General features: G+C 47.9%; 1 protein-coding gene across 1 annotated transcript; it reads left to right on the forward strand.

Moving 5' to 3' along the window:
* The first annotated feature begins 526 nt into the window (after positions 1-526).
* Positions 527-11,934, forward strand: vimr2 (vimentin-related 2). The gene is made up of 10 exons (XM_035408767.1): positions 527-661; positions 1,191-1,332; positions 1,975-2,124; positions 2,595-2,714; positions 4,698-4,793; positions 5,810-5,938; positions 7,630-7,755; positions 9,348-9,458; positions 9,557-9,681; positions 10,965-11,934. Exons 1-10 carry the CDS (start codon positions 552-554, stop codon positions 11,005-11,007), a joined length of 1,152 nt encoding a protein of 383 aa, XP_035264658.1. The 5' UTR covers positions 527-551; the 3' UTR covers positions 11,008-11,934.
* The last annotated feature ends 629 nt before the right edge of the window (positions 11,935-12,563 follow it).

The raw sequence follows: 12,563 nt of genomic DNA on the forward strand, positions 1-12,563 counted from the left end.
GCATTACCAAATACAGAATTTGTGTTCGGATTTTGGATACACTCCTAACGTGATATTAGCCATTTTTACCAAGTCATACTTTAAAAAAATGCTAGGGAATGCATTGTTTTTTCTTGCATTAGAACTGTATCTATAGTCTTCCATAGAGGCCTTTATTCTGAAAAACTGAGTATCCTGTTAGTATAAGCAAGGGGATATGTTCACATTTCATCCTTTTTTGGGCATCCTTATAATTTTGCATTTCCTTCACCGAGGGAATCAACTTGATGATGATGAACGATGAACGCATCGAGAGAATCGACTTCTATAGCAGCCAATAAGAGCGTGCACAAACACAGCGGGTGCAGATCAGCTCTGGTTGCCATTGTGGCTCTGATCTCTGCTCCCTGTGAAATCCCTGGTCGCTGACCGCGCTTCTATAGTTAGTGCGCTCAGTGGTCGGCGCGAGATCTCGCGCCTCGGTGTGAGATTCCCGCCCTTCTGCCTGTATATAAGGCACCGCCTGCACCCGCGGCCGCTGTTTGCCTGCCGGCTGTTGCCCAGTCCACCCAATGGCCATGCTGAGAGTGTCGTCCTACCGCCGGCTGTTCGAGGAGGGACGGTGGGGCCGGGAGAGTGGCGCCGCCCTAATGTGCGGAGGACAGTACCGCGCCTCGGCCAGGTCAGTGGGGGGGGGGGGTCGCTCTGTCCCAGAGTTAGCCTGTGTGGAGCTCTGGAGCCGAGCGCGATGGCACAGGTGTGAACACTGCTGCAGGTAGACTGCTCAGGTAAATTCTTACTGGCATGGTCTACAACAGAGGTGGGCAACGAGGGCTGTGTCCGTTTCTGGTTTTCATGCCGACTTCTGGCCGTAATTACTTAATTAGCCAGAACTAACAGTGTACAGTACTGTAAACAACTGTTCCAGCAGTCAGTTTTGCTTTTGAAAATGTAAGCCTGATGTTTGATTCTATTAATAGCAAATGTATCTTGAATGACTGCTTTGAGATGTTAATGATGTCATTTTACATGTTCATGGAATCCTGACATCAGCACTTATCCAGCTACATTATTTGACTGATGATTAATATGGGAGGGTTGCTTTGCATCTGTGTTTCAGTAACTTTCCTATTGGTCCACCTCTCTTACACTGTGTGTTCTTCATTGGCTGCGTGGTGTCCTGATTGGTGGTCTGTGTGTCTGTCCCGCAGAGGCAGAGCTGCAGGCACTCAGTGGGTGGAGCCTGACTTTGAGGCGGCTCGGGTTGTTAACAGGGACGCCATGTCTCGGTTTGGGAAAGAGAGGGCCCTGATCGCTGCCTTGAATGATCGACTGGCTTGTCTCATTGAGACGGTGAGGCCTGGGATCCAGGCAACTAGACACCAACCATTCACTTTCAGAACATAAATTCAGAAGAAGTGAAGTATTTGTATTTGACTTGTTCTCATCCATTTCATTTAGAAACTATTTTCAGGAATATATCTTGAGAGACTTTCAGCCTCATAACTGACCTGTTCTTTGTATTTTTATAACATTGGCTTTTATAACTGAATCTGATGTTCCTGCTGTACGTTGTGTCAAAGGAAGTTAAATTACAGTTAATAATCTATCTGCCTTTGACATGAGTTTTAATATTGTATGACAGAGACACTGTCGAAAAATGTACATGATTGAAAAGACTGCAAATAATGTAGTACACAGTAAAACGTCCAGTGTTAATTCAACTCTTAACAGATAACATTTGGTCCCACTCTGGAATGTGGGACCACATGTTATCTGTTAAGACTTGAATGAACACTATTAGAGTTGAATTAACACTGGACATTGCACTGTGTATCATCTCCATGTATCTAATTACAGATGTGCAGAACCTGTTTTAGTGTATACTTGCATACACGTCTGCTTCATGGCACAGCGCGATGTGCACGGCTCCTCGTACGGAGCTCTTCTGGGGTCAGCCTGGGAGACGTGTGATCTCTGTGTCCCTGGTGAAAGGCTCGATGTCTGGAGGAGGAGAACCAGTCCCTGGAGGCCCAGATCCTCGAGCTGGAGGAGAGGCGGGGAGGCCTGGACGCCTCCGCCACCCCTGCCCCACTGCCCGACTGCGGCCTGCAAGCGGTGGTGGAGAGCCTGCAGAGGGAGAAGGTAGCAGAACCGGAGGCACAGGCTCTACACACCTACACTGCCGGCCCTGGTCCTGGACAGCCACCGGGGTGTGCTGGGTTTTGCTGTCGTGTCTTGGATCTGAATTGGTCACTGATTTTAAGACAAAAACAAAACCCAGCAGACCCTGTTGCCCTCCAGAACCAGGGTTGCCCACCCCTGGCATAGGCCTACAATATCAGTAGTTCAAAATGAGGGCCAGTCTGCTTTGTGGCTTCATTCCGACTTTTACTTTTGCTAGTATTTAATACATTATTAGCCAAAACGTATTATGATACAAAATAAGTGTTTATTATTGGTTAAAATACTGTACATGTTTTTTTTTTAAAGCATCTATAATCTTACTGGTGGTAAGATTTACCGGTGTTTTACCGGTGCCTAAAGGTTTTGGCCTGGGCCTGTCTGGCAGCGGAGAAGAGAGCCAGTGTTCACTCTTCTGGTCTCTGTGGTAGGAGCAGATCCTGTGTGACACAGAGAAGCTGCAGAAGGAGCTGGAGATGCTGCAGTTGCGACACGAGCAGGCCGCTGAGCAGACAACCCTCATCCAGCTGGAGAAAGAGGAGGTTGCCGTGGTAATGCCATTCACACCTGCACCGTTGCTTGTTGCTGCGTTTGCATTAATGGTGGTTTGTGCTACAGATGTGAGACATTCATCTTCATTCACAGCTCCCCTGTCTGCCATTTTTGGCACCTGAACAGACATATTGTGGGACAGAAAATAAGACCCCTTTGTACAGTTACATAAACTTATAATAATATTAAAATAATTTATATAGCACCATTTATACTAATTTACAGCTCATAGTGCTTCACAGAAAACAAAATACAAGTACGGTATATATCTCAAATATTCATATGATTAAAAGTGCTGCTATTGGCACTGCTTGCTATCTTGGTGAATGCACCAATGGGTAAAGTCAGCAGACCGATGTTGTAAAAACAACAGATTTTTAATAAAAGAGCGATTCCAAAAATGTTTTTCTCCACTAGATGGCACTGCTGGCCAACACCGTCAGCACAGGCATGCGTTGCCAGCTCCCTGAGCCTAGCCTCCATGTGTAAATTAATGTTTTGGGAGCACATCAACACAGCTTTTCATCTACAGATCTGCCTGAAGGGAGAAGATTATTAGTACCGCAGACTCTGGGCCGTCCGCCATGTACCAGAAACCCAACCTGCTACAGAATCTTTTAAAAACTCCCAAATCTACAAACTCGAACGCCTCTGAACCCATTGCCTTTAAAGCCAAAATCTGAGATGTTCTCACGGGTTTCTTTCATACGATAATGGTCATAGTATGAAACACAGCAGTGGTCTGGCTCTCTGTCCTTAACCGAGAGGCAGCTGTATCTCTCCAGGTGAAACCGGAGTGGAAGGAACAGAGCCAGCAGGAAGGCTCGGGTCGGCTGCCGCTCTCTGAACACGGTGGCATAGATGGGGCTTAAAAAGCGTGGTGCGCATATGAGATAAATAAAAATGTGCCGTTTAGCATTCACTTTGCGATTCTGCGGTTTGATGACGTTTTGGGGCACGAAACGGAAGGTTGGTCTCGGCTCGTGGGTCTCGCATATCTCGACGGTCTGAGTACGGCGCCGTTGGGCATAATCCTTGGGTTCCGGCGGCCGACGTCTGTTTTCAATGGTTCAACAACAAGGAAACGGCTACTTGGGCCGAGGGCACGAGAGAAGCAGGGTGGAGGCTATGCCGCCACTGCTGGTTTGGATTTAAAAATCCTCAAAGGGGCACGCCATTACTAAGTGTGGCCCGTAGCGTATAGAAAGAGGAGGATCTTGGGAGATTTATTTTCAGCGCGCAGAAAGAGCACAGGCTCTCTCCAATTACCGGCTTGTGTTTGCGCAGAGATAACAGACACGGACCTCCAGCCCGGTACTGGTACTGTACAGTGTCAGTATGCACATGAGGCACCCATGTGTTCAGCTGCCGTGCAGTGCATTTCGTGCCTTCTGGACCTTCCCAAGCATTCACGTGCTGACGCAGGTATCCGGAGTCATTTAATTCATCATCAGCTAATCCCACACAAAGAAAACCCTGCATCTGAATAAAGCATGGAAGGAGTAACTGTTTCATTCCCTGCGTTGGCCTCTGGATTCTGATGACTACTTGTACGTTGAGGAGTGTGTGTGTGTGTGCGCACATTTGTTTATGTGCTGTGTTTGTTGGTGGATGGATGGTGCTGAGTATATGCATTTATATATTTATGTGTATTTATGTGTGTGTCTATGTGTTTGTGGTTGGGTAGATGGGTGTATATGTGTTCGTGTATTTATGCATGTTTGTGTTTGTGTGGGTGGGTGGGTGTGTATGGGTGGTGTGTATGTGTTTATGGATGTGTTTGATGAATGTGTTGCATACGTGTGTGTATATATGTATGGTGTTTATCCGTTTGGTGGATGTGTATGTGCACACTTTCAGATGTATGTATGCTTATGTTTATGGGTTTGTGCGTGTCTGTGTGTGTATATGCAAACATGTGTGAATAGGTGGGGGCACATGAATGAGCCTGTACCAATCTTGCCTTCTTGCGCCCCCTGCAGGATGTGGACACATTGTGCAACGAGTGCCTGGCTCTGAGGGACCAAGTGGCCATCTACGAGAGTGAGCTGGACAGGCTGCAGGAGGAACACCAGACGGTGAGGCGGTTTTGGACACATAAGTTCCCCTCACAGCCCGCGCTGAGCAGTAACCACAGAGCACCAGTCCCCCTCCCAGCGGCGGCTCACAGACACCCAGCGGCTGGAGGACTGAAGAAGCCCAGATGGCGGGAGCGGGCCGGCTTGGCTCTCTGTTCTGTGGAAATGAGAGTCTGTGACCCCTGCTACCGCCTCAGTTGGGACAGACTGGGGGGCGGGGGGAGGGGGGTGCCAAGATGAGTTTGTTAACTGTTGTGTGGCACACCACACTTTGACCAGATGCCATTACGGTCAGCCGTTGCACGGCAACTGTGGTGGGGTGGGGGGTGTTGGGGGCAGAGCGGGGGCACTGGACAGGTACAAACAAAAAAGGACACCAGACAGGATGGGGGGAGGGGGGGGGTGCTCAGATGAAACAACTGGCTGACATGAGCTGTGGGCTGAGGGCCAAGGAAAAACACTTCCCTCAGACTCCCCCCCCCCCCCCCCCCCCCGCCTCCGCCTCCCCCTCCCGCTATCTGTGCCGAGCTGACAGACATGTCTTCATATCTGATTCAGGAGCCGAGGGCGTGAGTGCGGGAGGAGAGCCTCCATCACTCAGTGTTTTCCTTCAGAGCGTTCGCCGCACGTTTCGGCCGTTTACCGCCGTCCTTCTGGGGACGCGGCCGGTGACTCATCGACTGACCTCCCCCCTCCTCGCTCCCCCCCCCCCCGCAAAGGACCTGAGAACAGAAGTCCTGCTTTTTGCTTTTATTAACTGCCGTTTATTATCAGCATCTCCACGTACTTTGTGATAAACCTGACGGAGGTGCTGTTATTACGGAAGAAACAGACAGGGTACTGGATTGCAGAGTGTGTGCTTCCTCAAGTGCTTTGTTCTCATGAGGTGAATTTTGTGTGTGTGTGTTTGTGTGTGGTGTGTGTGTGTGTGTGTGTCTGTCTGTGTGTGTTTTTAATTGCTAAAATTTGGATTATGAACACAGACATATTTAGAGTATTAATCCATCCATTTGCAGACCATTGAGTCCCTTGTCGAACCCACTGATGGTGTTGCCACGGTAACCGTGGAGTTCCCAACCCCTGACGTTACCCCCGCCATCTTGGGCATCAAGGAATACTACTGCCAGTTGGAAGAAAGTCTGCAGGTAATCAATGCAGCCTGTCACTATCCATGTGGCCAAAGTGACCTTTGAACTTATGAACTTGCATGAGACAAAGGTCCACTTTTCTTCATTTCCTCAGTGTCTCCATGCCACAGCTTACACAGTTGCAACAGATTCTCAGTGTGAAATGTTTCAGTATCAATGTTAGAGCATTCAATGTTAAGAACATGGAGTGGAGCATCTGGTGGGTCTATAGAATCTGTGTCCACACACAGGCACAGATGCTCAGAGCCCAGAATGTGCTACGCATCAACACAGGGCAGCATAGACCATTGATCTCAGCGGTCTTTCTGAGGAGGAGGAGAGAAGAGTAGGTTCTCGGGGAGGGGGAGGTGGGGGGCTGGGGGCTGGGGCAGAGAGCGGTTACTCCTCATGTGTAGTCATGGCCAGAAGCTGTGCCCTGGATGGCTTCCCGGGATCTTTGGGGAGTGTGGGGAGCAGTGGTGGAGGGAGGACTCTCTGGAGAGTTCCTAAAACTGAGGGCTGTGGTTAGGGGAGAGAGTGACTGGGTGGGTTGAGTAGCCTCCCGCGGGGCCTGTGGGTTTCTTTTTGTTTATGGGGCTTAATCTTGGGCTCTGGATCAAGTCTACTACTGCATGACCCAGATATACTCTCTACCTCCCTCCCTCTGTCTGTGTCTGTCTCCTTCCATAATTCTCCCTCTCTCTTTCACTCCATCCTTCCCTCCCTCTCTTTTCCCCCCTCTTCTCTCCATCTCTGTCTCAGAGCGAGAGAATGATGGACATCTCTCTTCCTCTCTCCCTTTTTCCCTCCCTCCGTTTCATTCCCTTTCCCTCTCTCCCTGCTTTAACCACTGCCGATCACTCATCCTGGGCACCATTTTTAGTGTAAACGACACTGCAGTGTCCCATGGCACTTCTTGTGAAGAGTAAAGGGATTCCCCATCCACCTGGCCATATTCCCTATGCATCTTCCTCAGTCTGGCAGCATAATTATCCCCCAGTATGGTGTCCTTAATAACCCCCCCCCCCAGCTATTCACAAAATGGCTGACAAACAGGGAAGCTGTAAAAAAAATATTCCGCACTGTAAAAGTATTATAAGATTATGATGTGAAAAGCACTGTTTTAAAGGCAGCCAATTGAATGTTGTTATTGGAATGACTAAACAACTGTAAGACAAACCTTGGCATACCTTGGTTCATATTTTGGGCAAATTACTAGTTCCAGCTGTTGTGGAGTGCAGCCATGGGGGATGGGGGGGGGGGGGGGGGGTGAAGTCATTTGTTGTTAATTGATACTTTCAGTCAGTATGAAGAGAGAGCGGGAACTGTTTGACCCATGCACATGGAAAACGGAATGAGGGTAGAGTTGGAGCACGGGTGCACAATGAGGGTCCATCTGTTTTGGGTTTTCATGCATATTTCTGCTTATAATTAACCTAATTTGCCAAATCGTTTGTTTGATCTGGCATTTCTGATAAATTCATGAGCCCCAGCTAAAAAAAAACCAAAAAAAAAAACCTCTCCAGATCTGAAGAGATGGTCCGCTATGGTCCAATGTCGAGAGAAACCAGCACGGGTTATACAGCCATTCAGAACATTATGCAGAATAATTTGTTGGAACAAAAAGCAGCATACACGCAGGCTTTCCAGGACTGAAGCTGCACGTCCCCGGTTTAGAACATGACTGTGAACATCTCTTGTGTTGCCAGTTTGAGTTTAAAGCAACATGTCTCATCCCACTGGGAGACCAGAAGGACGCTGCCGTGGGCAAAGTGGAGAAGGGGAGGGTAGCCGACGCCTCCAAAGTGAGGGATGTTGGTGAGCTGAAGAACATGGTGAGTGAACTCTCCTTCCAGAACAACAGTTTGACCACCAGTCTACAATTTAAGCTTTGACAAAAAAAAAATATATATATATACTCCAATCTTGGCATCCCTGGATATATACCGTCTAGACAAATCATAGCAATTCACAGGAAGGGTGACTCAGGATGGCCACATGCAGCAGTTGCTAAATTGCGCCTAATGGTGAAAATAAACCGTTTTCAACACCAAAAAAAAATTGGCGCTTCAGTCTTTGGCGAATGAATGATTGACGTTTCTGTAATAAACTCTGCCCGATCCTGCTGACCCGAGTGTTTACACTGAGAGATTTAGCAGGGAGACGTCAAGGTTGTAAGGCTGCGGTGTCTTTCCTATAGGATTTATCTTCCTCGGTTTCCCATTGTAAGCCACAAATTTCACTGCCTTTTTTCCTTTTCTGATTGTTCTGCAACTTCACGCATACACAGTTAAATCTTTAGGGGGTTCAAAGCTGGACTAGAGGCTGGTAATAAATAATAGCCTAAATCACCTGTCGTCTCCTGTACCTTATTGTAGTGTAAAAAAAAAAAAGGGACTGTTGAAAGCTGGGCCTGTATAGTAGATGGCCCGACATAGAAATGTAAGATCATCAAGGAGCCACAAAACCGAACTGGGCTGGAACTGGAAACCGCACTCGTCAAACACTCAACCAAGTCACCACAGCTGACACGTTCCCACGTGCAACAACAAACGTGGCTCAGATCTGATTATTGTGGCTGCGGCCGCACCCCGTGCTCTTTAAACAAACGGTTCCCTCATAAACTACAGAGAGGCTTCGACGGCATAATACCCTCTTCCTTTATCTACCGCGACGACTTTAGCTTGATGGACGGAGAGGTTTGGCTTTTGTCTGTTCCGTTTCCTCCTCTCCCGTCCTCTCCCCCTGTCCATGATTAGCGCCCCAGGTCTGGGTCCTCGCTGAGGCACGGCTTAACTAAACAAACAGCTTGGATCACGTTGTATATAATAGCGCAAAGTACATGTGGGCTCGGAGCCTCCAGACCTGCCTAATCGGAGCACTGCAGCACAGGGAGCGGGCCACCTTGGCTGGTGGGGAAAAAAAGCCCAATCTCTGATCGACCTGAAAGGAAAGCAGAGGCCCCCAGAAGCACCATTTATCTCCGACGGCTAATTGTTTAAGTTGCCTGATTGTGGTGGTTTTTCACAGCAGTGCCATGTCTCGGTTGAAGTGTGTGCGTGTGCGTGTGTGTGTGTGTGTGTGTGCGTGCGTGCGTACGTGCATGTGTCCGTGCGTGTGTGTATTTGTATGTATGTGTGTGTTTCAATTTATTAACTATTAGAATGGCACAATAGTGATAGTATTATTATGGTTAGATTTTTATTTTGTTTTACATGGATATAATAATTATGAGTGTAGGTTGTGTGCTGGGCTATATATGTATGTACCACGTATGTATTTGTTTGTGTGCACCCCCTGTGCGTTTGTATGTGTGCTCTGTGTGTCTGTAAGTGTGAGCATGTGTGTGTGCATATGTATGTGTGCGTGTGTGTGTGTGTTTTCTGTGTGCTCATACATGTATGTATGCGCTCATATTTCTGTGAAGATTGCTGAGCTGCAGAGAGAGCTGGCAGACCTGGAGCAGCGTGGGGAGGACCTGGAGGTGGAGATTGAGGAGCGGAGGGAGGTCTACCTGGAGGAGATCGCAGATCTGGAGGTGAGGAGGCCTTGTGGCAATTTCCTAGAGCCCTCCTGCCATTGGCTGAACCCGCATGTGCTCCTGTGACACACCCATGCCCCTCCCCTGCCCCTCAGTGCTGTGTGGAAGAGATTGAGAATGCCCAGGCCGAGCTGGATGCCCAGATGAGGGAGCAGTGCGCGGACTACGACGAGCTGCTCAGTGAGAAGATGGCGCTGGACATCGAGATCGCGGCTTACAGGTGAGCCAAGCCTTGCGTTTCTCCACTGCTCACAAAGGGATGCATAGAACGAGCAGAAATAAAATGAAAGGTCAGCTTCAGCATCTAATGTGGGGTTCGTACAACGGATATTACATTACGCTGGAGATCGGGGAAATGCATGTGTGCATCGTGTGTGTACATGTTTGTGTGCGTCTCTGTGTGTGAGAGACGGAGAGAGGGGAATGGGAAAGAAAAGAATGAGAGAGAGAGCCTGGTTACCTGGGCAACAACAGGCACTAATGATATTTCTAAGGAAAGAGCTGGATTTCCTGTGGTCAGCTAGGACCAGCAGATCCTACAGCAAACATGCTTCCATTTCCTGTGGTCTTGAGCACATTAGTGTCATACCTTCCCTAGTTCTGGGAGTGCTTTAGCCGTCTGGCAGTCTGTTATACGGAATGACCCACTTTGCTCTTCTCATCCTTTACTTCGAAAAGCTTTTTGAGCTTTTCCAAGTGCTCATCTCAGAGGATGACCTGATGTGACCCACCAGTCTTAGGATGCCATTGGCCGAGCACACTTTCACACATAACATGGCCCAGAGACCCTTTTATGTCGAGAAGACGCTAACTCCTTTACCCACAAACACGGTTTTCGTGACCAGCGTCTGCATTCGCAGATGTGCCACAGTTTCAAATCACCCATCCATGTAAAGACATTTCCCAAGATCCCAACACAACATAGACTGTCTGGAACAACTTCTCAAAAAAACCTGACTGTAGATCGTCATCCAAGGTGAAACGCATGAATAAGAAATGAAATCTGGGCTTGTTAATGCTCGTCTACGTGTATGCTTCCGAGGTCTTCCTCCATGGCCGACCCTGGCACGATATAGAATTTATGAGCGCCATTTACTCTTGGATTCACTAAGAGTGCATTTCAGACGGATGTCCCCTGCGGCTTCTCCCCCCCGACTGTCTCTGAATGTAGGATACAGAATTATGATTACATGCATTAAGTCAGGCTTGCGTGCGACCTACTGTACCCTGTTGTTGTGCAGTTGTGAAACTAGTTAAGATGATAAGTGTGGCTCTGTTCTGAGAGATTGTTATCTTGAAGGACACTGCTCTCTGAAGGAGAGAGGTGCTTTAACATGTTGTGAAAATGATGGTCATTCAACTGAAATCAGCTTCTCAGGATAGGAGTATGCCAGATCCATGCCAGAAAAACATTGATATGGAACCACCAGGACCCTTCACTGTTGGACCACTTTTTTGGCTAACCAACTGTAAAAAAATTTTTTCATGTTCTCCTCCTCATAGGGGCTTGGTGGAACAGGAAGAAGACAGGTTGTGTTTCCTGTGACAGGAAACTGGAAGCAGGAAATGGCGCTGAAGCCACAATGAGATGCCCTCAGCTTACATGGGATAACGCAGAAGGAAAAAATGCAAAAAAAAGAAAGAAAATGGACAAAAAGCACCAAATCCATTGTATAAGTGCTTTCAATTTAAAAAAGCCCAGCTTGAACACATATATAACCTCACTCTGACAGATTTACAACAGCCAAGACCGTCTGGGTTGGGCCTCTGATAACAGCTTGCTGACAGGTAACTTTTAACTTGAGCAAAAAGAAGGACCACCATTGTGCAGTGGCTAAGGTGGGAGTATAAGAGGGTGTGCAGGAGTGCTTTTGGGATATCTCTCTTGGGTGAGTTGGAGCTCTCAGAGGGACCAGCGATTATGTTAATAAATCAGCTCAAAGTAGGAGTACTGATCTCGGTTCAGTTCACCCTTTCAGCTCATAATAGATGAAGGAAAGGAGATGGACAGGAGAATTCTGATCCTAGGTAATTGCTCCTATTCTGAATATGAGTATGAACCCAGCACTCTTTCTGTGTGTTCTCTATCTGCCTGAAATACCCTGTTTTTCTTTGTCACCAATAGCATTTTCTGTACCACTGCAAGCCCCTGTTTGTGGTACGGTGGTGGCAAGACATGCCCATCGAGAAAAGAGGGATAGTCATCACCCCCCTAATGCCATCACTGATATATCTCGTACTCTTAACCTCTGCTCTGCCCCTGAGGCCAACCGATATCCTTTGCTCACAGATAGGGTACACTGCAACTAAAGGATCTCAGACCAAATCAGGGTAACACGCATCTAGTTCATTTTCATCACACGCATATGTATCAGTGTGACACCAAACCAACTGCAATCTGAATGGCCATGGCTTAATTAGTGTCGGCTGGCATACAGTAGCAACTTGCATTCAATAAATTTATCTGTGTGAAGTTTTGTTATTTCTTTACTAAAACCTGTGCTGCTCTGAAAGCTACACATTAGGATGTACACTCTGAAAGTGTACATCCTAAACTTGCATACATAAAATTAGCCTTTTGCATGAAACACAGTTTTTTTTTTTTTAACCCCATCATTTTTTTTGTCCAATTGCATTGCCCGAGAGTGGTTGGGAAATTCCATCACCTCATACACCACTGCTTGTAATGCCCCCCCCCTCCCCATTCATTCTCATGGCTAACCTCATAAACTGAAAGCTCAGGGGGGCTGGCAGGCCAATCAAAGCCTTGTTAGTCCTGCCACAGAGATTAAAAACCCCAGCTAATAATGGGTCAGATGAGATTATCCACAGTCAGTCAGCCCCTGCGGTGTTCTTGCCTCTCGCTGTCCCTCCTCCCAGGCCATCTGATGGCACGCCGTGGGGTATGAAGTGACTTGTTAAATTGTGTGGACATGAAACATGGTGTTGGGGGGGGGGGGGGGGGGGGGGGTAGGGCGGCAGGTTGCGCGGGAAGTCAGTCTTTGAGAGCCTTCATTTTTTGGGGGGCCACGGTACTCCCAGTCATATCCTCTTTTTTGGAGGGTCGGATTCTCAACCCACCAATCCCCCACCCCCCTGCCT

This window comes from Anguilla anguilla, chromosome 3 (assembly GCF_013347855.1).
Source record: "Anguilla anguilla isolate fAngAng1 chromosome 3, fAngAng1.pri, whole genome shotgun sequence".
Lineage (NCBI taxonomy): Eukaryota > Metazoa > Chordata > Actinopteri > Anguilliformes > Anguillidae > Anguilla > Anguilla anguilla.